Raw genomic sequence first — 26,902 nt, forward strand, 5'->3', positions numbered from 1 at the left:
ACCTTCCTTCGGGCATTTCAATCCATTAATGAGGCCCTTTTGCCCCGACCCTGCTCTTCCCAGCTCTCAGTCTTTCCTCATATGTGCAGCGCTCCAGTCCTTAATCATCTGTGTGGCCTTTCATTTGACTCTCTCCAGTATGTCCACGTCTCTCTTGCACCGAGGAGGGCAGAACTGGAGACAGTCCTCCTGGTGTGGCCTCACGAGTGCTGAGTGAAGGGGAAGGATCAATTCTGTCAACTTGCTGGAAGTGCTTTGTCTAGAGCAGCCTGGGGTACAATAGTATGCTACATTGGCAACTGCGATCCCATACAGGCTAAAGGGGTGGCTGAAAGGATGTGGTGCACTTGTACCCTTTTGGGGGGTTGGGAGTGGGTTCCCGCTGAAACGGTCCCCTGGAGGGGACTGTCCTTTCCATGTGACAAAGCAATCCAAAGTCACCCACATGCCTTTGTCCTAAGCACCAGACTTGCTGTGTCTCTCAGCAACCCCCTGCAACGCTTTCCATGGCTCCAAGACGCGTGGGGTGTGCTACAGAAGCCCAAGGAATTGTAACCCTTCTCTTCTGCCCCCCAGAGCAGCTCTTTGTGCTGCCGAGCTCCCTTTCTGCAGCACAGGGCAATGTTGTCATAGCACCACAGTCACCGCTTGGCAGTTTACATGACCTGTGGCTTATGGCACTGAAGAGAGGGCATTGAGCAAGTCCTTCTCCGTCCCTTGCACACCAGGGGAAGGAGAGAAAGAAACCCTCCACGATGCAGCCATTATGTCTTCCTGCCTTTCTGCCCTGAACGGTAAGACCACCGCCATCAGGGAGGGAAGTAACCGTGCTCATATGTGAAGCTGGCATGTAGCTGTTGATGTAGGAGAGGCCAAGCTGCCCATCTTTTCCTGCCACATGCTCTTGTCCTCCACAGGTGATGTTTTGCCCCGTGCCTCCCCACTCCTGCTTCAGGTAGAGTGAGGGGCACCTCTTGTGCTGTCCCATACGCTGTGGGAAGCCCTACAGGGCCTTGCCCCATAGCTAAAGCCCTGTCTTCTGGTAAAGACAGCTGCTGTCAGCAAACCCCCTGTGCCCTGCTGTGCAGGAAGGCCCTCAGGAAATGCACTCTCCATCCACATTCCTGAGCCATGCTGAGCAGACAGCAGAAGCAAGGCGGGGTGAGAGGACGGTACCAAGGAGGGAAGGCAGCATCTCTCGGCAGCATGTGATCCGAGAGAGCAGGGTGTGGCAGGCCGTTGGAGCCCTTGGGCAGACCCTCACGATGGGTGCTGACTGCAGGACTAGCACAGGCCAGTGGGAAACTGCATGCCTGAGTGTGCTGAGATGCTGGGGAAGAGGAAGCAGAGATCCTGATGTCTACTTGCCTCCAGCGTGTTCCTGCTGATGTTCTCAGGCCGTTGGTACTTGTGATGAGTTTTGATGTCTCATGGAAAGCTTTCCAAGCTTTTTGCAGTGCCTGTTATTGACTTAGTGTGTAGGATCAAAGAAGAATTGTTTCTTGGCCTTGGGGATGAAGAAGGAACAGTTGGGAAGGCCCAACACTGACCTTTGGTGCTGTGGGGGGGAGCAGACTTAGTGTGTGTTGGAGAGGAGTGTCTCTGCTTCTCAAGCATCGTGCTCCTGTTGATTGGAGGCTGCTGGAGGCTCTCCAGGTGAGGTAAAGAAGGACGAAGAGCATATGGATTTCTCTTGATGTTAAATGGCTGAGCCTAAAACCTTATAGGGTATCCAAGGTGACTGGGAAGTTTATACCTAAATTTGATGGAGTTAGGTATTAGGCTACACAATGGATATGGTGACACCTGCCACAGAAAATTCTTTCTAAGTCTGGCCTTGTATTTTAGGGTTGCAAGAAAACATGCCCGTTCATTAGGAGACTCCTTAAGGTAAGGCCCTGGAGGGCAAGGGGATGGCGTCACCTGGCCAGGTGGGGCACTCCTCGTCACTGGCTGCACCATCTGCCTAGACTGACGTGCCATTTCCCCCGGAAACATGTTGGCCTCTAATACTGTCACTTGAAAGGAGCCTGTGTGGCTGAATGGGCGTGTCACGAAGAGGGAAATGAAAAGGCAGCGTTGCAGGGAACATAAGCAGCGTTCCCATTTCCTTAACTGTGATGCTTTGCATGCAAGATGAGCTTGTTGGTAAACACATGACATGCGCAAAGGGTGCCTCTGGGCCTGGGGCGCTCTGGACCAGTATAAAAGCCAGTCCAACAGCAGGCTTCCTCATCCACTTCCCTTGCCTTCTCCTCCTTGGTGAACAAGGTGAGCTGCAACCACTTTTACCTCACTCTTCTCTTTCTCTTGTTCTCCTCTTTTGGCCTCGATGGAGTCTTTGCCTTGTTCTAGCTTTTGCTAAGAGCCTTGCTCCTTGCTCCTGCTCCTATAATCTCTGTCCGTCTTGTTCTCCAGTGGGCTTAGATGGGAGAAGGTCTTGGGATTTCTTTCAAGGGAAAGCCTGGGGACCGTGTCTCCTGAGTCTCTCTTCTCCTCCCTAGGCAGGCTGTTCCTGCTTCCCAGCCTGTGCCTTTGCTCTTGCCGAGCGGGCTGTCAGGCTGCACCTCACACGCTGCCTGTGCTTTCCGTGCCCTCTCTCCCAGGTGCACCTCCGTCCCGCAGCCATGTCCTGCTACGATCTGTGCCGTCCCTGTGGCCCAACCCCGCTTGCCAACAGCTGCAACGAGCCCTGTGTCAGGCAGTGCCAGGACTCCCGCGTGATTATCGAACCATCTCCTGTGGTGGTGACCCTGCCTGGACCCATCCTCAGCTCCTTCCCCCAGAACACTGCTGTGGGATCCACCACCTCCGCTGCTGTTGGCAGCATCCTGAGTGCCGAGGGAGTGCCCATCTCCTCTGGGGGCTTTAGCCTCTCTGGCCTTGGTGGCCGCTACTCCGGCAGAAGGTGCCTGCCCTGCTAAAGGCGGGCCGGGTGTCCAGTGAGTGCATCGACCAGGAAGCCCAAAGCCAGGTGCCGGACTGAGGTTGGAGCTGCTGGCCAGGGTTTCCAGATGGGTTGAGCTCCCTCGTGGCCTCCTGCAAAGGAGGGAGGGAAGCAAGGTGCCATCCTGTGCTGTCTGGAAACACGACCAGCTGACGTCTTCTTCTTGTCCTGCTTTCTTCTCCGCATCATGAGTCCCTGTTGCCTCCTGCTGTGCTGTGCCATGGGTTCATCCTGAAGCAAGTTGAGAGGGGCCCTGCTCATCACCCTCTCCCCATGTGTGTGGGAGGAAGACGCGTGTCCCATTGCTGTGAAGGGGTGCCTGACTGTCAGCTGCCCTGGTAGCAGCGTGGAGCGGGTCCCTTCTGGCATGCACTGCTTTGTTTCTCTCTTCAGACTTATTAAAGTTTATGGTGCATTGTAGCTTGAGTCTCCTCGTGTTCCTTCCCTCCTGGGATGCCCAGCCAAGCTGCTCAATGGGAAATGGCAGAATCACAGCATGACTGAGGTTGGAAGGGACTTCTGGAGGTCATGTGGTCCAGGAGGTCCATCTGCTCAAGGAGGTCAACCTACAGCCGGTTGTTCTAGGTCCAGGCGACTTTTGGATATCTCCCAGGACAGAGACTCCACAATGTTCCTGGGCGACGTGTTCTAGTGCTTGGTGACCCTCACAGTGAAAAAGTGTTTCCTGACATTCAGATGGAGCTTTCAGATGGAGTTTCCTTTTGTGCCCCTTGCCTCAGGTCCTCTCAATGGGCAGCACTGAAAATAGCCCAGCTCCTTCCTCCTTGCACCTTCCTTCGGGCATTTCAATCCATTAATGAGGCCCTTTTGCCCTGACCCTGCTCTTCCCAGCTCTCAGTCTTTCCTCATATGTGCAGCGCTCCAGTCCTTAATCATCTGTGTGGCCTTTCATTTGACTCTCTCCAGTATGTCCACGTCTCTCTTGCACCGAGGAGGGCAGAACTGGAGACAGTCCTCCTGGTGTGGCCTCACGAGTGCTGAGTGAAGGGGAAGGATCAATTCTGTCAACTTGCTGGAAGTGCTTTGTCTAGAGCAGCCTGGGGTACAATAGTATGCTACATTGGCAACTGCGATCCCATACAGGGTAAAGGGGTGGCTGAAAGGATGTGGTGCACTTGTACCCTTTTGGGGGGTTGGGAGTGGGTTCCCGCTGAAACGGTCCCCTGGAGGGGACTGTCCTTTCCATGTGACAAAGCAATCCAAAGTCACCCACATGCCTTTGTCCTAAGCACCAGACTTGCTGTGTCTCTCAGCAACCCCCTGCAACGCTTTCCATGGCTCCAAGACGCGTGGGGTGTGCTACAGAAGCCCAAGGAATTGTAACCCTTCTCTTCTGCCCCCCAGACCATCTGTTTGTGCTGCCGAGCTCCCTTTCTGCAGCACAGGGCAATGTTGTCATAGCACCACAGTCACCGCTTGGCAGTTTACATGACCTGTGGCTTATGGCACTGAAGAGAGGGCATTGAGCAAGTCCTTCTCCGTCCCTTGCACACCAGGGGAAGGAGAGAAAGAAACCCTCCACGATGCAGCCATTATGTCTTCCTGCCTTTCTGCCCTGAACGGTAAGACCACCGCCATCAGGGAGGGAAGTAACCGTGCTCATATGTGAAGCTGGCATGTAGCTGTTGATGTAGGAGAGGCCAAGCTGCCCATCTTTTCCTGCCACATGCTCTTGTCCTCCACAGGTGATGTTTTGCCCCGTGCCTCCCCACTCCTGCTTCAGGTAGAGTGAGGGGCACCTCTTGTGCTGTCCCATACGCTGTGGGAAGCCCTACAGGGCCTTGCCCCATAGCTAAAGCCCTGTCTTCTGGTAAAGACAGCTGCTGTCAGCAAACCCCCTGTGCCCTGCTGTGCAGGAAGGCCCTCAGGAAATGCACTCTCCATCCACATTCCTGAGCCATGCTGAGCAGACAGCAGAAGCAAGGCGGGGTGAGAGGACGGTACCAAGGAGGGAAGGCAGCATCTCTCGGCAGCATGTGATCCGAGAGAGCAGGGTGTGGCAGGCCGTTGGAGCCCTTGGGCAGACCCTCACGATGGGTGCTGACTGCAGGACTAGCACAGGCCAGTGGGAAACTGCATGCCTGAGTGTGCTGAGATGCTGGGGAAGAGGAAGCAGAGATCCTGATGTCTACTTGCCTCCAGCGTGTTCCTGCTGATGTTCTCAGGCCGTTGGTACTTGTGATGAGTTTTGATGTCTCATGGAAAGCTTTCCAAGCTTTTTGCAGTGCCTGTTATTGACTTAGTGTGTAGGATCAAAGAAGAATTGTTTCTTGGCCTTGGGGATGAAGAAGGAACAGTTGGGAAGGCCCAACACTGACCTTTGGTGCTGTGGGGGGGAGCAGACTTAGTGTGTGTTGGAGAGGAGTGTCTCTGCTTCTCAAGCATCGTGCTCCTGTTGATTGGAGGCTGCTGGAGGCTCTCCAGGTGAGGTAAAGAAGGACGAAGAGCATATGGATTTCTCTTGATGTTAAATTGCTGAGCCTAAAACCTTATAGGGTATCCAAGGTGACTGGGAAGTTTATACCTAAATTTGATGGAGTTAGGTATTAGGCTACACAATGGATATGGTGACACCTGCCACAGAAAATTCTTTCTAAGTCTGGCCTTGTATTTTAGGGTTGCAAGAAAACATGCCCGTTCATTAGGAGACTCCTTAAGGTAAGGCCCTGGAGGGCAAGGGGATGGCGTCACCTGGCCAGGTGGGGCACTCCTCGTCACTGGCTGCACCATCTGCCTAGACTGACGTGCCATTTCCCCCGGAAACATGTTGGCCTCTAATACTGTCACTTGAAAGGAGCCTGTGTGGCTGAATGGGCGTGTCATGAAGAGGGAAATGAAAAGGCAGCGTTGCAGGGAACATAAGCAGCGTTCCCATTTCCTTAACTGTGATGCTTTGCATGCAAGATGAGCTTGTTGGTAAACACATGACATGCGCAAAGGGTGCCTCTGGGCCTGGGGCGCTCTGGACCAGTATAAAAGCCAGTCCAACAGCAGGCTTCCTCATCCACTTCCCTTGCCTTCTCCTCCTTGGTGAACAAGGTGAGCTGCAACCACTTTTACCTCACTCTTCTCTTTCTCTTGTTCTCCTCTTTTGGCCTCGATGGAGTCTTTGCCTTGTTCTAGCTTTTGCTAAGAGCCTTGCTCCTTGCTCCTGCTCCTATAATCTCTGTCCGTCTTGTTCTCCAGTGGGCTTAGATGGGAGAAGGTCTTGGGATTTCTTTGCAGGGAAAGCCTGGGGACCGTGTCTCCTGAGTCTCTCTTCTCCTCCCTAGGCAGGCTGTTCCTGCTTCCCAGCCTGTGCCTTTGCTCTTGCCGAGCGGGCTGTCAGGCTGCACCTCACACGCTGCCTGTGCTTTCCGTGCCCTCTCTCCCAGGTGCACCTCCGTCCCGCAGCCATGTCCTGCTACGATCTGTGCCGTCCCTGTGGCCCAACCCCGCTTGCCAACAGCTGCAACGAGCCCTGTGTCAGGCAGTGCCAGGACTCCCGCGTGATTATCGAACCATCTCCTGTGGTGGTGACCCTGCCTGGACCCATCCTCAGCTCCTTCCCCCAGAACACTGCTGTGGGATCCACCACCTCCGCTGCTGTTGGCAGCATCCTGAGTGCCGAGGGAGTGCCCATCTCCTCTGGGGGCTTTAGCCTCTCTGGCCTTGGTGGCCGCTACTCCGGCAGAAGGTGCCTGCCCTGCTAAAGGCGGGCCGGGTGTCCAGTGAGTGCATCGACCAGGAAGCCCAAAGCCAGGTGCCGGACTGAGGTTGGAGCTGCTGGCCAGGGTTTCCAGATGGGTTGAGCTCCCTCGTGGCCTCCTGCAAAGGAGGGAGGGAAGCAAGGTGCCATCCTGTGCTGTCTGGAAACACGACCAGCTGACGTCTTCTTCTTGTCCTGCTTTCTTCTCCGCATCATGAGTCCCTGTTGCCTCCTGCTGTGCTGTGCCATGGGTTCATCCTGAAGCAAGTTGAGAGGGGCCCTGCTCATCACCCTCTCCCCATGTGTGTGGGAGGAAGACGCGTGTCCCATTGCTGTGAAGGGGTGCCTGACTGTCAGCTGCCCTGGTAGCAGCGTGGAGCGGGTCCCTTCCGGCATGCACTGCTTTGTTTCTCTCTTCAGACTTATTAAAGTTTATGGTGCATTGTAGCTTGAGTCTCCTCGTGTTCCTTCCCTCCTGGGATGCCCAGCCAAGCTGCTCAATGGGAAATGGCAGAATCACAGCATGACTGAGGTTGGAAGGGACTTCTGGAGGTCATCTGGTCCAGGAGGTCCATCTGCTCAAGGAGGTCAACCTACAGCCGGTTGTTCTAGGTCCAGGCGACTTTTGGATATCTCCCAGGACAGAGACTCCACAATATTCCTGGGCGACGTGTTCTAGTGCTTGGTGACCCTCACAGTGAAAAAGTGTTTCCTGACATTCAGATGGAGCTTTCAGATGGAGTTTCCTTTTGTGCCCCTTGCCTCAGGTCCTCTCAATGGGCAGCACTGAAAATAGCCCAGCTCCTTCCTCCTTGCACCTTCCTTCGGGCATTTCAATCCATTAATGAGGCCCTTTTGCCCCGACCCTGCTCTTCCCAGCTCTCAGTCTTTCCTCATATGTGCAGCGCTCCAGTCCTTAATCATCTGTGTGGCCTTTCATTTGACTCTCTCCAGTATGTCCACGTCTCTCTTGCACCGAGGAGGGCAGAACTGGAGACAGTCCTCCTGGTGTGGCCTCACGAGTGCTGAGTGAAGGGGAAGGATCAATTCTGTCAACTTGCTGGAAGTGCTTTGTCTAGAGCAGCCTGGGGTACAATAGTATGCTACATTGGCAACTGCGATCCCATACAGGGTAAAGGGGTGGCTGAAAGGATGTGGTGCACTTGTACCCTTTTGGGGGGTTGGGAGTGGGTTCCCGCTGAAACGGTCCCCTGGAGGGGACTGTCCTTTCCATGTGACAAAGCAATCCAAAGTCACCCACATGCCTTTGTCCTAAGCACCAGACTTGCTGTGTCTCTCAGCAACCCCCTGCAACGCTTTCCATGGCTCCAAGACGCGTGGGGTGTGCTACAGAAGCCCAAGGAATTGTAACCCTTCTCTTCTGCCCCCCAGACCATCTGTTTGTGCTGCCGAGCTCCCTTTCTGCAGCACAGGGCAATGTTGTCATAGCACCACAGTCACCGCTTGGCAGTTTACATGACCTGTGGCTTATGGCACTGAAGAGAGGGCATTGAGCAAGTCCTTCTCCGTCCCTTGCACACCAGGGGAAGGAGAGAAAGAAACCCTCCACGATGCAGCCATTATGTCTTCCTGCCTTTCTGCCCTGAACGGTAAGACCACCGCCATCAGGGAGGGAAGTAACCGTGCTCATATGTGAAGCTGGCATGTAGCTGTTGATGTAGGAGAGGCCAAGCTGCCCATCTTTTCCTGCCACATGCTCTTGTCCTCCACAGGTGATGTTTTGCCCCGTGCCTCCCCACTCCTGCTTCAGGTAGAGTGAGGGGCACCTCTTGTGCTGTCCCATACGCTGTGGGAAGCCCTACAGGGCCTTGCCCCATAGCTAAAGCCCTGTCTTCTGGTAAAGACAGCTGCTGTCAGCAAACCCCCTGTGCCCTGCTGTGCAGGAAGGCCCTCAGGAAATGCACTCTCCATCCACATTCCTGAGCCATGCTGAGCAGACAGCAGAAGCAAGGCGGGGTGAGAGGACGGTACCAAGGAGGGAAGGCAGCATCTCTCGGCAGCATGTGATCCGAGAGAGCAGGGTGTGGCAGGCCGTTGGAGCCCTTGGGCAGACCCTCACGATGGGTGCTGACTGCAGGACTAGCACAGGCCAGTGGGAAACTGCATGCCTGAGTGTGCTGAGATGCTGGGGAAGAGGAAGCAGAGATCCTGATGTCTACTTGCCTCCAGCGTGTTCCTGCTGATGTTCTCAGGCCGTTGGTACTTGTGATGAGTTTTGATGTCTCATGGAAAGCTTTCCAAGCTTTTTGCAGTGCCTGTTATTGACTTAGTGTGTAGGATCAAAGAAGAATTGTTTCTTGGCCTTGGGGATGAAGAAGGAACAGTTGGGAAGGCCCAACACTGACCTTTGGTGCTGTGGGGGGGAGCAGACTTAGTGTGTGTTGGAGAGGAGTGTCTCTGCTTCTCAAGCATCGTGCTCCTGTTGATTGGAGGCTGCTGGAGGCTCTCCAGGTGAGGTAAAGAAGGACGAAGAGCATATGGATTTCTCTTGATGTTAAATGGCTGAGCCTAAAACCTTATAGGGTATCCAAGGTGACTGGGAAGTTTATACCTAAATTTGATGGAGTTAGGTATTAGGCTACACAATGGATATGGTGACACCTGCCACAGAAAATTCTTTCTAAGTCTGGCCTTGTATTTTAGGGTTGCAAGAAAACATGCCCGTTCATTAGGAGACTCCTTAAGGTAAGGCCCTGGAGGGCAAGGGGATGGCGTCACCTGGCCAGGTGGGGCACTCCTCGTCACTGGCTGCACCATCTGCCTAGACTGACGTGCCATTTCCCCTGGAAACATGTTGGCCTCTAATACTGTCACTTGAAAGGAGCCTGTGTGGCTGAATGGGCGTGTCATGAAGAGGGAAATGAAAAGGCAGCGTTGCAGGGAACATAAGCAGCGTTCCCATTTCCTTAACTGTGATGCTTTGCATGCAAGATGAGCTTGTTGGTAAACACATGACATGCGCAAAGGGTGCCTCTGGGCCTGGGGCGCTCTGGACCAGTATAAAAGCCAGTCCAACAGCAGGCTTCCTCATCCACTTCCCTTGCCTTCTCCTCCTTGGTGAACAAGGTGAGCTGCAACCACTTTTACCTCACTCTTCTCTTTCTCTTGTTCTCCTCTTTTGGCCTCGATGGAGTCTTTGCCTTGTTCTAGCTTTTGCTAAGAGCCTTGCTCCTTGCTCCTGCTCCTATAATCTCTGTCCATCTTGTTCTCCAGTGGGCTTAGATGGGAGAAGGTCTTGGGATTTCTTTGCAGGGAAAGCCTGGGGACCGTGTCTCCTGAGTCTCTCTTCTCCTCCCTAGGCAGGCTGTTCCTGCTTCCCAGCCTGTGCCTTTGCTCTTGCCGAGCGGGCTGTCAGGCTGCACCTCACACGCTGCCTGTGCTTTCCGTGCCCTCTCTCCCAGGTGCACCTCCGTCCCGCAGCCATGTCCTGCTACGATCTGTGCCGTCCCTGTGGCCCAACCCCGCTTGCCAACAGCTGCAACGAGCCCTGTGTCAGGCAGTGCCAGGACTCCCGCGTGATTATCGAACCATCTCCTGTGGTGGTGACCCTGCCTGGACCCATCCTCAGCTCCTTCCCCCAGAACACTGCTGTGGGATCCACCACCTCCGCTGCTGTTGGCAGCATCCTGAGTGCCGAGGGAGTGCCCATCTCCTCTGGGGGCTTTAGCCTCTCTGGCCTTGGTGGCCGCTACTCCGGCAGAAGGTGCCTGCCCTGCTAAAGGCGGGCCGGGTGTCCAGTGAGTGCATCGACCAGGAAGCCCAAAGCCAGGTGCCGGACTGAGGTTGGAGCTGCTGGCCAGGGTTTCCAGATGGGTTGAGCTCCCTCGTGGCCTCCTGCAAAGGAGGGAGGGAAGCAAGGTGCCATCCTGTGCTGTCTGGAAACACGACCAGCTGACGTCTTCTTCTTGTCCTGCTTTCTTCTCCGCATCATGAGTCCCTGTTGCCTCCTGCTGTGCTGTGCCATGGGTTCATCCTGAAGCAAGTTGAGAGGGGCCCTGCTCATCACCCTCTCCCCATGTGTGTGGGAGGAGGACGCGTGTCCCATTGCTGTGAAGGGGTGCCTGACTGTCAGCTGCCCTGGTAGCAGCGTGGAGCGGGTCCCTTCCGGCATGCACTGCTTTGTTTCTCTCTTCAGACTTATTAAAGTTTATGGTGCATTGTAGCTTGAGTCTCCTCGTGTTCCTTCCCTCCTGGGATGCCCAGCCAAGCTGCTCAATGGGAAATGGCAGAATCACAGCATGACTGAGGTTGGAAGGGACTTCTGGAGGTCATGTGGTCCAGGAGGTCCATCTGCTCAAGGAGGTCAACCTACAGCCGGTTGTTCTAGGTCCAGGCGACTTTTGGATATCTCCCAGGACAGAGACTCCACAATGTTCCTGGGCGACGTGTTCTAGTGCTTGGTGACCCTCACAGTGAAAAAGTGTTTCCTGACATTCAGATGGAGCTTTCAGATGGAGTTTCCTTTTGTGCCCCTTGCCTCAGGTCCTCTCAATGGGCAGCACTGAAAATAGCCCAGCTCCTTCCTCCTTGCACCTTCCTTCGGGCATTTCAATCCATTAATGAGGCCCTTTTGCCCCGACCCTGCTCTTCCCAGCTCTCAGTCTTTCCTCATATGTGCAGCGCTCCAGTCCTTAATCATCTGTGTGGCCTTTCATTTGACTCTCTCCAGTATGTCCACGTCTCTCTTGCACCGAGGAGGGCAGAACTGGAGACAGTCCTCCTGGTGTGGCCTCACGAGTGCTGAGTGAAGGGGAAGGATCAATTCTGTCAACTTGCTGGAAGTGCTTTGTCTAGAGCAGCCTGGGGTACAATAGTATGCTACATTGGCAACTGCGATCCCATACAGGGTAAAGGGGTGGCTGAAAGGATGTGGTGCACTTGTACCCTTTTGGGGGGTTGGGAGTGGGTTCCCGCTGAAACGGTCCCCTGGAGGGGACTGTCCTTTCCATGTGACAAAGCAATCCAAAGTCACCCACATGCCTTTGTCCTAAGCACCAGACTTGCTGTGTCTCTCAGCAACCCCCTGCAACGCTTTCCATGGCTCCAAGACGCGTGGGGTGTGCTACAGAAGCCCAAGGAATTGTAACCCTTCTCTTCTGCCCCCCAGACCATCTGTTTGTGCTGCCGAGCTCCCTTTCTGCAGCACAGGGCAATGTTGTCATAGCACCACAGTCACCGCTTGGCAGTTTACATGACCTGTGGCTTATGGCACTGAAGAGAGGGCATTGAGCAAGTCCTTCTCCGTCCCTTGCACACCAGGGGAAGGAGAGAAAGAAACCCTCCACGATGCAGCCATTATGTCTTCCTGCCTTTCTGCCCTGAACGGTAAGACCACCGCCATCAGGGAGGGAAGTAACCGTGCTCATATGTGAAGCTGGCATGTAGCTGTTGATGTAGGAGAGGCCAAGCTGCCCATCTTTTCCTGCCACATGCTCTTGTCCTCCACAGGTGATGTTTTGCCCCGTGCCTCCCCACTCCTGCTTCAGGTAGAGTGAGGGGCACCTCTTGTGCTGTCCCATACGCTGTGGGAAGCCCTACAGGGCCTTGCCCCATAGCTAAAGCCCTGTCTTCTGGTAAAGACAGCTGCTGTCAGCAAACCCCCTGTGCCCTGCTGTGCAGGAAGGCCCTCAGGAAATGCACTCTCCATCCACATTCCTGAGCCATGCTGAGCAGACAGCAGAAGCAAGGCGGGGTGAGAGGACGGTACCAAGGAGGGAAGGCAGCATCTCTCGGCAGCATGTGATCCGAGAGAGCAGGGTGTGGCAGGCCGTTGGAGCCCTTGGGCAGACCCTCACGATGGGTGCTGACTGCAGGACTAGCACAGGCCAGTGGGAAACTGCATGCCTGAGTGTGCTGAGATGCTGGGGAAGAGGAAGCAGAGATCCTGATGTCTACTTGCCTCCAGCGTGTTCCTGCTGATGTTCTCAGGCCGTTGGTACTTGTGATGAGTTTTGATGTCTCATGGAAAGCTTTCCAAGCTTTTTGCAGTGCCTGTTATTGACTTAGTGTGTAGGATCAAAGAAGAATTGTTTCTTGGCCTTGGGGATGAAGAAGGAACAGTTGGGAAGGCCCAACACTGACCTTTGGTGCTGTGGGGGGGAGCAGACTTAGTGTGTGTTGGAGAGGAGTGTCTCTGCTTCTCAAGCATCGTGCTCCTGTTGATTGGAGGCTGCTGGAGGCTCTCCAGGTGAGGTAAAGAAGGACGAAGAGCATATGGATTTCTCTTGATGTTAAATGGCTGAGCCTAAAACCTTATAGGGTATCCAAGGTGACTGGGAAGTTTATACCTAAATTTGATGGAGTTAGGTATTAGGCTACACAATGGATATGGTGACACCTGCCACAGAAAATTCTTTCTAAGTCTGGCCTTGTATTTTAGGGTTGCAAGAAAACATGCCCGTTCATTAGGAGACTCCTTAAGGTAAGGCCCTGGAGGGCAAGGGGATGGCGTCACCTGGCCAGGTGGGGCACTCCTCGTCACTGGCTGCACCATCTGCCTAGACTGACGTGCCATTTCCCCCGGAAACATGTTGGCCTCTAATACTGTCACTTGAAAGGAGCCTGTGTGGCTGAATGGGCGTGTCACGAAGAGGGAAATGAAAAGGCAGCGTTGCAGGGAACATAAGCAGCGTTCCCATTTCCTTAACTGTGATGCTTTGCATGCACGATGAGCTTGTTGGTAAACACATGACATGCGCAAAGGGTGCCTCTGGGCCTGGGGCGCTCTGGAGCAGTATAAAAGCCAGTCCAACAGCAGGCTTCCTCATCCACTTCCCTTGCCTTCTCCTCCTTGGTGAACAAGGTGAGCTGCAACCACTTTTACCTCACTCTTCTCTTTCTCTTGTTCTCCTCTTTTGGCCTCGATGGAGTCTTTGCCTTGTTCTAGCTTTTGCTAAGAGCCTTGCTCCTTGCTCCTGCTCCTATAATCTCTGTCCGTCTTGTTCTCCAGTGGGCTTAGATGGGAGAAGGTCTTGGGATTTCTTTGCAGGGAAAGCTTGGGGACCGTGTCTCCTGAGTCTCTCTTCTCCTCCCTAAGCAGGCTGTTCCTGCTTCCCAGCCTGTGCCTTTGCTCTTGCCGAGCGGGCTGTCAGGCTGCACCTCACACGCTGCCTGTGCTTTCCGTGCCCTCTCTCCCAGGTGCACCTCCGTCCCGCAGCCATGTCCTGCTACGATCTGTGCCGTCCCTGTGGCCCAACCCCGCTTGCCAACAGCTGCAACGAGCCCTGTGTCAGGCAGTGCCAGGACTCCCGCGTGATTATCGAACCATCTCCTGTGGTGGTGACCCTGCCTGGACCCATCCTCAGCTCCTTCCCCCAGAACACTGCTGTGGGATCCACCACCTCCGCTGCTGTTGGCAGCATCCTGAGTGCCGAGGGAGTGCCCATCTCCTCTGGGGGCTTTAGCCTCTCTGGCCTTGGTGGCCGCTACTCCGGCAGAAGGTGCCTGCCCTGCTAAAGGCGGGCCGGGTGTCCAGTGAGTGCATCGACCAGGAAGCCCAAAGCCAGGTGCCGGACTGAGGTTGGAGCTGCTGGCCGGTGTTTCCAGATGGGTTGAGCTCCCTCGCGGCCTCCTGCAAAGGAAGGAGGGAAGCAAGGTGCCATCCTGTGCTGTCTGGAAACACGACCAGCTGACGTCTTCTTCTTGTCCTGCTTTCTTCTCCGCATCATGAGTCCCTGTTGCCTCCTGCTGTGCTGTGCCATGGGTTCATCCTGAAGCAAGTTGAGAGGGGCCCTGCTCATCACCCTCTCCCCGTGTGTGTGGGAGGAAGACGCGTGTCCCATTGCTGTGAAGGGGTGCCTGACTGTCAGCTGCCCTGGTAGCAGCGTGGAGCGGGTCCCTTCTGGCATGCACTGCTTTGTTTCTCTCTTCAGACTTATTAAAGTTTATGGTGCATTGTAGCTTGAGTCTCCTCGTGTTCCTTCCCTCCTGGGATGCCCAGCCAAGCTGCTCAATGGGAAATGGCAGAATCACAGCATGACTGAGGTTGGAAGGGACTTCTGGAGGTCATCTGGTCCAGGAGGTCCATCTGCTCAAGGAGGTCAACCTACAGCCGGTTGTTCTAGGTCCAGGCGACTTTTGGATATCTCCCAGGACAGAGACTCCACAATGTCCCTGGGCGACGTGTTCTAGTGCTTGGTGACCCTCACAGTGAAAAAGTGTTTCCTGACATTCAGATGGAGCTTTCAGATGGAGTTTCCTTTTGTGCCCCTTGCCTCAGGTCCTCTCAATGGGCAGCACTGAAAATAGCCCAGCTCCTTCCTCCTTGCACCTTCCTTCGGGCATTTCAATCCATTAATGAGGCCCTTTTGCCCCGACCCTGCTCTTCCCAGCTCTCAGTCTTTCCTCATATGTGCAGCGCTCCAGTCCTTAATCATCTGTGTGGCCTTTCATTTGACTCTCTCCAGTATGTCCACGTCTCTCTTGCACCGAGGAGGGCAGAACTGGAGACAGTCCTCCTGGTGTGGCCTCACGAGTGCTGAGTGAAGGGGAAGGATCAATTCTGCCAACTTGCTGGAAGTGCTTTGTCTAGAGCAGCCTGGGGTACAATAGTATGCTACATTGGCAACTGCGATCCCATACAGGGTAAAGGGGTGGCTGAAAGGATGTGGTGCACTTGTACCCTTTTGGGGGGTTGGGAGTGGGTTCCCGCTGAAACGGTCCCCTGGAGGGGACTGTCCTTTCCATGTGACAAAGCAATCCAAAGTCACCCACATGCCTTTGTCCTAAGCACCAGACTTGCTGTGTCTCTCAGCAAACCCCTGCAACGCTTTCCATGGCTCCAAGACGCGTGGGGTGTGCTACAGAAGCCCAAGGAATTGTAACCCTTCTCTTCTGCCCCCCAGAGCAGCTCTTTGTGCTGCCGAGCTCCCTTTCTGCAGCACAGGGCAATGTTGTCATAGCACCCCAGTCACCGCTTGGCAGTTTACATGACCTGTGGCTTATGGCACTGAAGAGAGGGCACTGAGCAAGTCCTTCTCCGTCCCTTGCACACCAGGGGAAGGAGAGAAAGAAACCCTCCACGATGCAGCCATTATGTCTTCCTGCCTTTCTGCCCTGAACGGTAAGACCACCGCCATCAGGGAGGGAAGTAACCGTGCTCATATGTGAAGCTGGCATGTAGCTGTTGATGTAGGAGAGGCCAAGCTGCCCATCTTTTCCTGCCACATGCTCTTGTCCTCCACAGGTGATGTTTTGCCCTGTGCCTCCCCACTCCTGCTTCAGGTAGAGTGAGGGGCACCTCTTGTGCTGTCCCATACGCTGTGGGAAGCCCTACAGGGCCTTGCCCCATAGCTAAAGCCCCATCTTCCCTGAAAGACAGCTGCCGTCGGCAAACCCCCTGTGCCCTGCTGTGCAGGAAGGCCCTCAGGAAATGCACTCCCCATCCACATTCATGAGCCGTGCTGAGCTGGCAGCAGAAGCACAGTGGGGTGAAACTATGATACCAACGAGGGCAGACAGCATCTGCAGCATGTGATCAGAGAGAGCAGGGTGTGGCAGGGCATTGGAGCCTTTGGACAGACCCTTGCCATAGGCGCTGGCTGTGGGAGAATCAAGGTCTGGGAGGAGAGTCTAGGTGTGGATTTTCTGGGGCAGGGATGTGACTCAAAGGAGCCTTAGCAGAAAAGGCAGATGTTGCACTTATCAAATGAACGGCAGCTTCCTTTCTTGAAGGAACACATCCTTCCCCGCATTGTTGTGATAGATGGAGCTGGTGTCCTGTGTCCCAGGTGCACAGGAGATTTCCTCTTCTTGCACATCAGTGGCCTGAGTGCAGTAACAACAGGCCCAATGGCCCTGATGAGCCTCACCTGGGGTCTCTCACTCCTCCCTCTTCCCTTTGACCCAGGGCTCTATTTAAGCTCTGTCCTGAGCCCTTAGTCCTTTCTTCAGCTTGGTGGCAGGACTGTAAGCCTGCTGTTCTTTTGCCCATTGGTTTATGCCTGACTGCGAGCCCCCTTGATGCAGACCCTAAGTTGCCCACTGATTTCCCAGCCTCTCCTTGGGTCTGTCTGGTCGTTGTGGCTCTGGTCAGCAATCAGTGGGCTCTCTTGATGCAGGTTACCATCATTGGGTCTGCTCCTGACGTGTGGGATGACTGCCCTGCTTGATGTCAGTCCTGCTTCATCCCCATGAACCTGATGGTTGAGCTGGACCCTGGGCTGCACCTGTCTACTGCCTCTGCATTTGCCTTGCTCAGGTACTGTGCAATGGGGCCATTGGTGGTGAGGCTGCTGCTCTCCTGGCCTTGTAAGCATGCTCATCTCCTGGCTCCCATCCTGCTGGCAGCAGCTGGCTCTCACTGAGCCCTGACAGCATTTCTGTTTGGATGGTCATTTACTGTCATCATCAGGTTAACACAGTGCACCTTCTAAGCTCTCTTCATCATCTTAAATGAGGAATTTGGCTTGGGCTTCTGTGATTAGAGAGTTGCCTGTCTCTGGCAGAGTCCCAACCTAGTTGGGGAAGGGGTTTTGTCCACCCTTTGCAATGAGGACCTAGCTGGGGTGTCAGAGGAGTGCGACTGGTGTCCCAAGCTGGGCTGTCATTCCTCCTGGGGACATTCAGCTCCTCTTCTGCCCCAGGAAATGGAGTGCAGAGCATTGCATCCTTCCCTTGGCATGCATCCCTGGCAAGATCCTGACATCTGCTGCTCTCCAGACTGTCCTTGCTGGCACTGCCAGCCCTCACTTGCTTCTGCGGAGGGTTATATGTTGCACAGAAATCTTGCTGAGTGTTTGGAACCGTGTGTCAGTATGTAGAGCCAAAGAAGAAGTTGAGGTTGGACATGGGGAATGGAAGAAGGAAAGGAAGAGTTTTGAAGCCTGAAGATGTTCGTGTCACTGAGTGGTTTCTGCAAGATAACAGCAGTGGCTAACTAATACTTACTTGTGTGACAGCAACGTCATTCTTTCTGAAACATACTTGTTCTGATGACCGGGGAGCTCCAGGCAATGATGAAAGAAGTGAGAAGGCAAAACTGACAGGCTAATTTGTTCTAAGGGCAATGTGAGATACCAAAGAAGGTTCAAAAACCCACCAGCATAGTCTCCCTGATGAAGAAACGATGCCTAAGAAAGCTTAAAAGGCCTTGGAGGCATAGAGAGCAGTGAATATGGCTAGTCCCTGCATAAAGCAAGCCTGCCCTTTAATCCTAATTATAGGGAAAAAAAGCCTGCATTAATTACAACAAAGGCTAAAAGCATGCCTAAGGAGGATAAGATGCTGACATCACATGAAAATATGGCACCACTCCACCCAGTTGGCTGAAACATCTGCCTGATTTTTGCTGCAAATTCCCCTGGAAACATTTTGACTTCTAATACTGTCACTTGAAAGGAGCCTGTGTGGCTGAATGGGCGTGTCATGAAGAGGGAAATGAAAAGGCAGCGTTGCAGGGAACATAAACAACGACCCCATTTCCTTAATAGTGATGCTTACCATAAAATATGAGCTTGTTGGTAAACACATGACATGTGCCAAGGGTGCCTCTGGGCCTGGGGCGCTCTGGAGCAGTATAAAAGCCAGTCCAACAGCAGGCTTCCTCATCCACTTCCCTTGCCTTCTCCTCCTTGGTGAACAAGGTGAGCTGCAACCACTTTTACCTCACTCTTCTCTTTCTCTTGTTCTCCTCTTTTGGCCTCGATGGAGTCTTTGCCTTGTTCTAGCTTTTGCTAAGAGCCTTGCTCCTTGCTCCTGCTCCTATAATCTCTGTCCATCTTGTTCTCCAGTGGGCTTAGATGGGAGAAGGTCTTGGGATTTCTTTCAAGGGAAAGCTTGGGGACCGTGTCTCCTGAGTCTCTCTTCTCCTCCCTAGGCAGGCTGTTCCTGCTTCCCAGCCTGTGCCTTTGCTCTTGCCGAGCGGGCTGTCAGGCTGCACCTCACACGCTGCCTGTGCTTTCCGTGCCCTCTCTCCCAGGTGCACCTCCGTCCCGCAGCCATGTCCTGCTACGATCTGTGCCGTCCCTGTGGCCCAACCCCGCTTGCCAACAGCTGCAACGAGCCCTGTGTCAGGCAGTGCCAGGACTCCTGCGTGATTATCGAACCATCTCCTGTGGTGGTGACCCTGCCTGGACCCATCCTCAGCTCCTTCCCCCAGAACACTGCTGTGGGATCCACCACCTCCGCTGCTGTTGGCAGCATCCTGAGTGCCGAGGGAGTGCCCATCTCCTCTGGGGGCTTTAGCCTCTCTGGCCTTGGTGGCCGCTACTCCGGCAGAAGGTGCCTGCCCTGCTAAAGGCGGGCCGGGTGTCCAGTGAGTGCATCGACCAGGAAGCCCAAAGCCAGGTGCCGGACTGAGGTTGGAGCTGCTGGCCGGTGTTTCCAGATGGGTTGAGCTCCCTCGCGGCCTCCTGCAAAGGAGGGAGGGAAGCAAGGTGCCATCCTGTGCTGTCTGGAAACACGACCAGCTGACGTCTTCTTCTTGTCCTGCTTTCTTCTCCGCATCATGAGTCCCTGTTGCCTCCTGCTGTGCTGTGCCATGGGTTCATCCTGAAGCAAGTTGAAAGGGGCCCTGCTCATCACCCTCTCCCCATGTGTGTGGGAGGAAGATGCGTGTCCCATTGCTGTGAAGGGGTGCCTGACTGTCAGCTGCCCTGGTAGCAGCGTGGAGCGGGTCCCTTCTGGCATGCACTGCTTTGTTTCTCTCTTCAGACTTATTAAAGTTTATGGTGCATTGTAGCTTGAGTCTCCTCGTGTTCCTTCCCTCCTGGGATGCCCAGCCAAGCTGCTCAATGGGAAATGGCAGAATCACAGCATGACTGAGGTTGGAAGGGACTTCTGGAGGTCATCTGGTCCAGGAGGTCCATCTGCTCAAGGAGGTCAACCTACAGCCGGTTGTTCTAGGTCCAGGCGACTTTTGGATATCTCCCAGGACAGAGACTCCACAATGTCCCTGGGCGACGTGTTCTAGTGCTTGGTGACCCTCACAGTGAAAAAGTGTTTCCTGACATTCAGATGGAGCTTTCAGATGGAGTTTCCTTTTGTGCCCCTTGCCTCAGGTCCTCTCAATGGGCAGCACTGAAAATAGCCCAGCTCCTTCCTCCTTGCACCTTCCTTCGGGCATTTCAATCCATTAATGAGGCCCTTTTGCCCCGACCCTGCTCTTCCCAGCTCTCAGTCTTTCCTCATATGTGCAGCGCTCCAGTCCTTAATCATCTGTGTGGCCTTTCATTTGACTCTCTCCAGTATGTCCACGTCTCTCTTGCACTGAGGAGGGCAGAACTGGAGACAGTCCTCCTGGTGTGGCCTCACGAGTGCTGAGTGAAGGGGAAGGATCAATTCTGTCAACTTGCTGGAAGTGCTTTGTCTAGAGCAGCCTGGGGTACAATAGTATGCTACATTGGCAACTGCGATCCCATACAGGGTAAAGGGGTGGCTGAAAGGATGTGGTGCACTGGTACCCTTTTGGGGGGTTGGGAGTGGGTTCCCGCTGAAACGGTCCCCTGGAGGGGACTGTCCTTTCCATGTGACAAAGCAATCCAAAGTCACCCACATGCCTTTGTCCTAAGCACCAGACTTGCTGTGTCTCTCAGCAAACCCCTGCAACGCTTTCCATGGCTCCAAGACGCGTGGGGTGTGCTACAGAAGCCCAAGGAATTGTAACCCTTCTCTTCTGCCCCCCAGAGCAGCTCTTTGTGCTGCCGAGCTCCCTTTCTGCAGCACAGGGCAATGTTGTCATAGCACCCCAGTCACCGCTTGGCAGTTTACATGACCTGTGGCTTATGGCACTGAAGAGAGGGCACTGAGCAAGTCCTTCTCCGTCCCTTGCACACCAGGGGAAGGAGAGAAAGAAACCCTCCACGATGCAGCCATTATGTCTTCCTGCCTTTCTGCCCTGAACGGTAAGACCACCGCCATCAGGGAGGGAAGTAACCGTGCTCATATGTGAAGCTGGCATGTAGCTGTTGATGTAGGAGAGGCCAAGCTGCCCATCTTTTCCTGCCACATGCTCTTGTCCTCCACAGGTGATGTTTTGCCCCGTGCCTCCCCACTCCTGCTTCAGGTAGAGTGAGGGGCACCTCTTGTGCTGTCCCATACGCTGTGGGAAGCCCTACAGGGCCTTGCCCCATAGCTAAAGCCCTGTCTTCTGGTAAAGACAGCTGCTGTCAGCAAACCCCCTGTGCCCTGCTGTGCAGGAAGGCCCTCAGGAAATGCACTCTCCATCCACATTCCTGAGCCATGCTGAGCAGACAGCAGAAGCAAGGCGGGGTGAGAGGACGGTACCAAGGAGGGAAGGCAGCATCTCTCGGCAGCATGTGATCCGAGAGAGCAGGGTGTGGCAGGCCGTTGGAGCCCTTGGGCAGACCCTCACGATGGGTGCTGACTGCAGGACTAGCACAGGCCAGTGGGAAACTGCATGCCTGAGTGTGCTGAGATGCTGGGGAAGAGGAAGCAGAGATCCTGATGTCTACTTGCCTCCAGCGTGTTCCTGCTGATGTTCTCAGGCCGTTGGTACTTGTGATGAGTTTTGATGTCTCATGGAAAGCTTTCCAAGCTTTTTGCAGTGCCTGTTATTGACTTAGTGTGTAGGATCAAAGAAGAATTGTTTCTTGGCCTTGGGGATGAAGAAGGAACAGTTGGGAAGGCCCAACACTGACCTTTGGTGCTGTGGGGGGGAGCAGACTTAGTGTGTGTTGGAGAGGAGTGTCTCTGCTTCTCAAGCATCGTGCTCCTGTTGATTGGAGGCTGCTGGAGGCTCTCCAGGTGAGGTAAAGAAGGACGAAGAGCATATGGATTTCTCTTGATGTTAAATGGCTGAGCCTAAAACCTTATAGGGTATCCAAGGTGACTGGGAAGTTTATACCTAAATTTGATGGAGTTAGGTATTAGGCTACACAATGGATATGGTGACACCTGCCACAGAAAATTCTTTCTAAGTCTGGCCTTGTATTTTAGGGTTGCAAGAAAACATGCCGTTTCATTAGGAGACTCCTTAAGGTAAGACCCTGGAGGGCAAGGGGATGGCGTCACCTGGCCAGGTGGGGCACTCCTCGTCACTGGCTGCACCATCTGCCTAGACTGACGTGCCATTTCCCCCGGAAACATGTTGGCCTCTAATACTGTCACTTGAAAGGAGCCTGTGTGGCTGAATGGGCGTGTCACGAAGAGGGAAATGAAAAGGCAGCGTTGCAGGGAACATAAGCAGCGTTCCCATTTCCTTAACTGTGATGCTTTGCATGCACGATGAGCTTGTTGGTAAACACATGACATGCGCAAAGGGTGCCTCTGGGCCTGGGGCGCTCTGGAGCAGTATAAAAGCCAGTCCAACAGCAGGCTTCCTCATCCACTTCCCTTGCCTTCTCCTCCTTGGTGAACAAGGTGAGCTGCAACCACTTTTACCTCACTCTTCTCTTTCTCTTGTTCTCCTCTTTTGGCCTCGAGGGAGTCTTTGCCTTGTTCTAGCTTTTGCTAAGAGCCTTGCTCCTTGCTCCTGCTCCTATAATCTCTGTCCATCTTGTTCTCCAGTGGGCTTAGATGGGAGAAGGTCTTGGGATTTCTTTGCAGGGAAAGCTTGGGGACCGTGTCTCCTGAGTCTCTCTTCTCCTCCCTAGGCAGGCTGTTCCTGCTTCCCAGCCTGTGCCTTTGCTCTTGCCGAGCGGGCTGTCAGGCTGCACCTCACACGCTGCCTGTGCTTTCCGTGCCCTCTCTCCCAGGTGCACCTCCGTCCCGCAGCCATGTCCTGCTACGATCTGTGCCGTCCCTGTGGCCCAACCCCGCTTGCCAACAGCTGCAACGAGCCCTGTGTCAGGCAGTGCCAGGACTCCCGCGTGATTATCGAACCATCTCCTGTGGTGGTGACCCTGCCTGGACCCATCCTCAGCTCCTTCCCCCAGAACACTGCTGTGGGATCCACCACCTCCGCTGCTGTTGGCAGCATCCTGAGTGCCGAGGGAGTGCCCATCTCCTCTGGGGGCTTTAGCCTCTCTGGCCTTGGTGGCCGCTACTCCGGCAGAAGGTGCCTGCCCTGCTAAAGGCGGGCCGGGTGTCCAGTGAGTGCATCGACCAAGAAGCCCAAAGCCAGGTGCCGGACTGAGGTTGGAGCTGCTGGCCAGGGTTTCCAGATGGGTTGAGCTCCCTCGTGGCCTCCTGCAAAGGAGGGAGGGAAGCAAGGTGGCATCCTGTGCTGTCTGGAAACACGACCAGCTGACGTCTTCTTCTTGTCCTGCTTTCTTCTCCGCATCATGAGTCCCTGTTGCCTCCTGCTGTGCTGTGCCATGGGTTCATCCTGAAGCAAGTTGAGAGGGGCCCTGCTCATCACCCTCTCCCCATGTGTGTGGGAGGAAGACGCGTGTCCCATTGCTGTGAAGGGGTGCCTGACTGTCAGCTGCCCTGGTAGCAGCGTGGAGCGGGTCCCTTCTGGCATGCACTGCTTTGTTTCTCTCTTCAGACTTATTAAAGTTTATGGTGCATTGTAGCTTGAGTCTCCTCGTGTTCCTTCCCTCCTGGGATGCCCAGCCAAGCTGCTCAATGGGAAATGGCAGAATCACAGCATGACTGAGGTTGGAAGGGACTTCTGGAGGTCATCTGGTCCAGGAGGTCCATCTGCTCAAGGAGGTCAACCTACAGCCGGTTGTTCTAGGTCCAGGCGACTTTTGGATATCTCCCAGGACAGAGACTCCACAATGTCCCTGGGCGACGTGTTCTAGTGCTTGGTGACCCTCACAGTGAAAAAGTGTTTCCTGACATTCAGATGGAGCTTTCAGATGGAGTTTCCTTTTGTGCCCCTTGCCTCAGGTCCTCTCAATGGGCAGCACTGAAAATAGCCCAGCTCCTTCCTCCTTGCACCTTCCTTCGGGCATTTCAATCCATTAATGAGGCCCTTTTGCCCCGACCCTGCTCTTCCCAGCTCTCAGTCTTTCCTCATATGTGCAGCGCTCCAGTCCTTAATCATTTGTGTGGCCTTTCATTTGACTCTCTCCAGTATGTCCACGTCTCTCTTGCACCGAGGAGGGCAGAACTGGAGACAGTCCTCCTGGTGTGGCCTCACGAGTGCTGAGTGAAGGGGAAGGATCAATTCTGCCAACTTGCTGGAAGTGCTTTGTCTAGAGCAGCCTGGGGTACAATAGTATGCTACATTGGCAACTGCGATCCCATACAGGGTAAAGGGGTGGCTGAAAGGATGTGGTGCACTTGTACCCTTTTGGGGGGTTGGGAGTGGGTTCCCGCTGAAACGGTCCCCTGGAGGGGACTGTCCTTTCCATGTGACAAAGCAATCCAAAGTCACCCACATGCCTTTGTCCTAAGCACCAGACTTGCTGTGTCTCTCAGCAAACCCCTGCAACGCTTTCCATGGCTCCAAGACGCGTGGGGTGTGCTACAGAAGCCCAAGGAATTGTAACCCTTCTCTTCTGCCCCCCAGAGCAGCTCTTTGTGCTGCCGAGCTCCCTTTCTGCAGCACAGGGCAATGTTGTCATAGCACCCCAGTCACCGCTTGGCAGTTTACATGACCTGTGGCTTATGGCACTGAAGAGAGGGCACTGAGCAAGTCCTTCTCCGTCCCTTGCACACCAGGGGAAGGAGAGAAAGAAACCCTCCACGATGCAGCCATTATGTCTTCCTGCCTTTCTGCCCTGAACGGTAAGACCACCGCCATCAGGGAGGGAAGTAACCGTGCTCATATGTGAAGCTGGCATGTAGCTGTTGATGTAGGAGAGGCCAAGCTGCCCATCTTTTCCTGCCACATGCTCTTGTCCTCCACAGGTGATGTTTTGCCCTGTGCCTCCCCACTCCTGCTTCAGGTAGAGTGAGGGGCACCTCTTGTGCTGTCCCATACGCTGTGGGAAGCCCTACAGGGCCTTGCCCCATAGCTAAAGCCCCATCTTCCCTGAAAGACAGCTGCCGTCGGCAAACCCCCTGTGCCCTGCTGTGCAGGAAGGCCCTCAGGAAATGCACTCCCCATCCACATTCATGAGCCGTGCTGAGCTGGCAGCAGAAGCACAGTGGGGTGAAACTATGATACCAACGAGGGCAGACAGCATCTGCAGCATGTGATCAGAGAGAGCAGGGTGTGGCAGGGCATTGGAGCCTTTGGACAGACCCTTGCCATAGGCGCTGGCTGTGGGAGAATCAAGGTCTGGGAGGAGAGTCTAGGTGTGGATTTTCTGGGGCAGGGATGTGACTCAAAGGAGCCTTAGCAGAAAAGGCAGATGTTGCACTTATCAAATGAACGGCAGCTTCCTTTCTTGAAGGAACACATCCTTCCCCGCATTGTTGTGATAGATGGAGCTGGTGTCCTGTGTCCCAGGTGCACAGGAGATTTCCTCTTCTTGCACATCAGTGGCCTGAGTGCAGTAACAACAGGCCCAATGGCCCTGATGAGCCTCACCTGGGGTCTCTCACTCCTCCCTCTTCCCTTTGACCCAGGGCTCTATTTAAGCTCTGTCCTGAGCCCTTAGTCCTTTCTTCAGCTTGGTGGCAGGACTGTAAGCCTGCTGTTCTTTTGCCCATTGGTTTATGCCTGACTGCGAGCCCCCTTGATGCAGACCCTAAGTTGCCCACTGATTTCCCAGCCTCTCCTTGGGTCTGTCTGGTCGTTGTGGCTCTGGTCAGCAATCAGTGGGCTCTCTTGATGCAGGTTACCATCATTGGGTCTGCTCCTGACGTGTGGGATGACTGCCCTGCTTGATGTCAGTCCTGCTTCATCCCCATGAACCTGATGGTTGAGCTGGACCCTGGGCTGCACCTGTCTACTGCCTCTGCATTTGCCTTGCTCAGGTACTGTGCAATGGGGCCATTGGTGGTGAGGCTGCTGCTCTCCTGGCCTTGTAAGCATGCTCATCTCCTGGCTCCCATCCTGCTGGCAGCAGCTGGCTCTCACTGAGCCCTGACAGCATTTCTGTTTGGATGGTCATTTACTGTCATCATCAGGTTAACACAGTGCACCTTCTAAGCTCTCTTCATCATCTTAAATGAGGAATTTGGCTTGGGCTTCTGTGATTAGAGAGTTGCCTGTCTCTGGCAGAGTCCCAACCTAGTTGGGGAAGGGGTTTTGTCCACCCTTTGCAATGAGGACCTAGCTGGGGTGTCAGAGGAGTGCGACTGGTGTCCCAAGCTGGGCTGTCATTCCTCCTGGGGACATTCAGCTCCTCTTCTGCCCCAGGAAATGGAGTGCAGAGCATTGCATCCTTCCCTTGGCATGCATCCCTGGCAAGATCCTGACATCTGCTGCTCTCCAGACTGTCCTTGCTGGCACTGCCAGCCCTCACTTGCTTCTGCGGAGGGTTATATGTTGCACAGAAATCTTGCTGAGTGTTTGGAACCGTGTGTCAGTATGTAGAGCCAAAGAAGAAGTTGAGGTTGGACATGGGGAATGGAAGAAGGAAAGGAAGAGTTTTGAAGCCTGAAGATGTTCGTGTCACTGAGTGGTTTCTGCAAGATAACAGCAGTGGCTAACTAATACTTACTTGTGTGACAGCAACGTCATTCTTTCTGAAACATACTTGTTCTGATGACCGGGGAGCTCCAGGCAATGATGAAAGAAGTGAGAAGGCAAAACTGACAGGCTAATTTGTTCTAAGGGCAATGTGAGATACCAAAGAAGGTTCAAAAACCCACCAGCATAGTCTCCCTGATGAAGAAACGATGCCTAAGAAAGCTTAAAAGGCCTTGGAGGCATAGAGAGCAGTGAATATGGCTAGTCCCTGCATAAAGCAAGCCTGCCCTTTAATCCTAATTATAGGGAAAAAAAGCCTGCATTAATTACAACAAAGGCTAAAAGCATGCCTAAGGAGGATAAGATGCTGACATCACATGAAAATATGGCACCACTCCACCCAGTTGGCTGAAACATCTGCCTGATTTTTGCTGCAAATTCCCCTGGAAACATTTTGACTTCTAATACTGTCACTTGAAAGGAGCCTGTGTGGCTGAATGGGCGTGTCATGAAGAGGGAAATGAAAAGGCAGCGTTGCAGGGAACATAAACAACGACCCCATTTCCTTAATAGTGATGCTTACCATAAAATATGAGCTTGTTGGTAAACACATGACATGTGCCAAGGGTGCCTCTGGGCCTGGGGCGCTCTGGAGCAGTATAAAAGCCAGTCCAACAGCAGGCTTCCTCATCCACTTCCCTTGCCTTCTCCTCCTTGGTGAACAAGGTGAGCTGCAACCACTTTTACCTCACTCTTCTCTTTCTCTTGTTCTCCTCTTTTGGCCTCGATGGAGTCTTTGCCTTGTTCTAGCTTTTGCTAAGAGCCTTGCTCCTTGCTCCTGCTCCTATAATCT

The 26,902-nt window shown here is 54.1% G+C and overlaps 6 protein-coding genes across 6 annotated transcripts; all 6 read left to right on the forward strand.

Annotated features, from left to right (window-relative positions):
* Positions 1-2,627: 2,627 nt before the first annotated feature.
* LOC142420851 (feather beta keratin) lies at positions 2,628-2,924 on the forward strand. The gene has a single exon (XM_075525136.1). The coding sequence runs from the start codon at positions 2,628-2,630 to the stop codon at positions 2,922-2,924; it is 297 nt and encodes a 98-aa protein (XP_075381251.1).
* A 3,439-nt stretch (positions 2,925-6,363) lies between these two features.
* Positions 6,364-6,660, forward strand: LOC142420856 (feather beta keratin). The gene has a single exon (XM_075525141.1). It carries the CDS (start codon positions 6,364-6,366, stop codon positions 6,658-6,660), a length of 297 nt encoding a protein of 98 aa, XP_075381256.1.
* A 3,439-nt stretch (positions 6,661-10,099) lies between these two features.
* Positions 10,100-10,396, forward strand: LOC142420857 (feather beta keratin). Its single transcript, XM_075525142.1, has one exon. It carries the CDS (start codon positions 10,100-10,102, stop codon positions 10,394-10,396), a length of 297 nt encoding a protein of 98 aa, XP_075381257.1.
* A 3,439-nt stretch (positions 10,397-13,835) lies between these two features.
* Positions 13,836-14,132, forward strand: LOC142420855 (feather beta keratin). Its single transcript, XM_075525139.1, has one exon. The coding sequence runs from the start codon at positions 13,836-13,838 to the stop codon at positions 14,130-14,132; it is 297 nt and encodes a 98-aa protein (XP_075381254.1).
* Positions 14,133-18,615: 4,483 nt separating this feature from the next.
* Positions 18,616-18,912, forward strand: LOC142420849 (feather beta keratin-like). Its single transcript, XM_075525134.1, has one exon. It carries the CDS (start codon positions 18,616-18,618, stop codon positions 18,910-18,912), a length of 297 nt encoding a protein of 98 aa, XP_075381249.1.
* Positions 18,913-22,351: 3,439 nt separating this feature from the next.
* On the forward strand, positions 22,352-22,648 carry LOC142420853 (feather beta keratin). The gene has a single exon (XM_075525137.1). It carries the CDS (start codon positions 22,352-22,354, stop codon positions 22,646-22,648), a length of 297 nt encoding a protein of 98 aa, XP_075381252.1.
* Positions 22,649-26,902: the final 4,254 nt, after the last annotated feature.

The sequence above is a fragment of the Mycteria americana genome, chromosome 25 (assembly GCF_035582795.1).
Source record: "Mycteria americana isolate JAX WOST 10 ecotype Jacksonville Zoo and Gardens chromosome 25, USCA_MyAme_1.0, whole genome shotgun sequence".
NCBI classification, from domain to species: Eukaryota; Metazoa; Chordata; class Aves; order Ciconiiformes; family Ciconiidae; genus Mycteria; species Mycteria americana.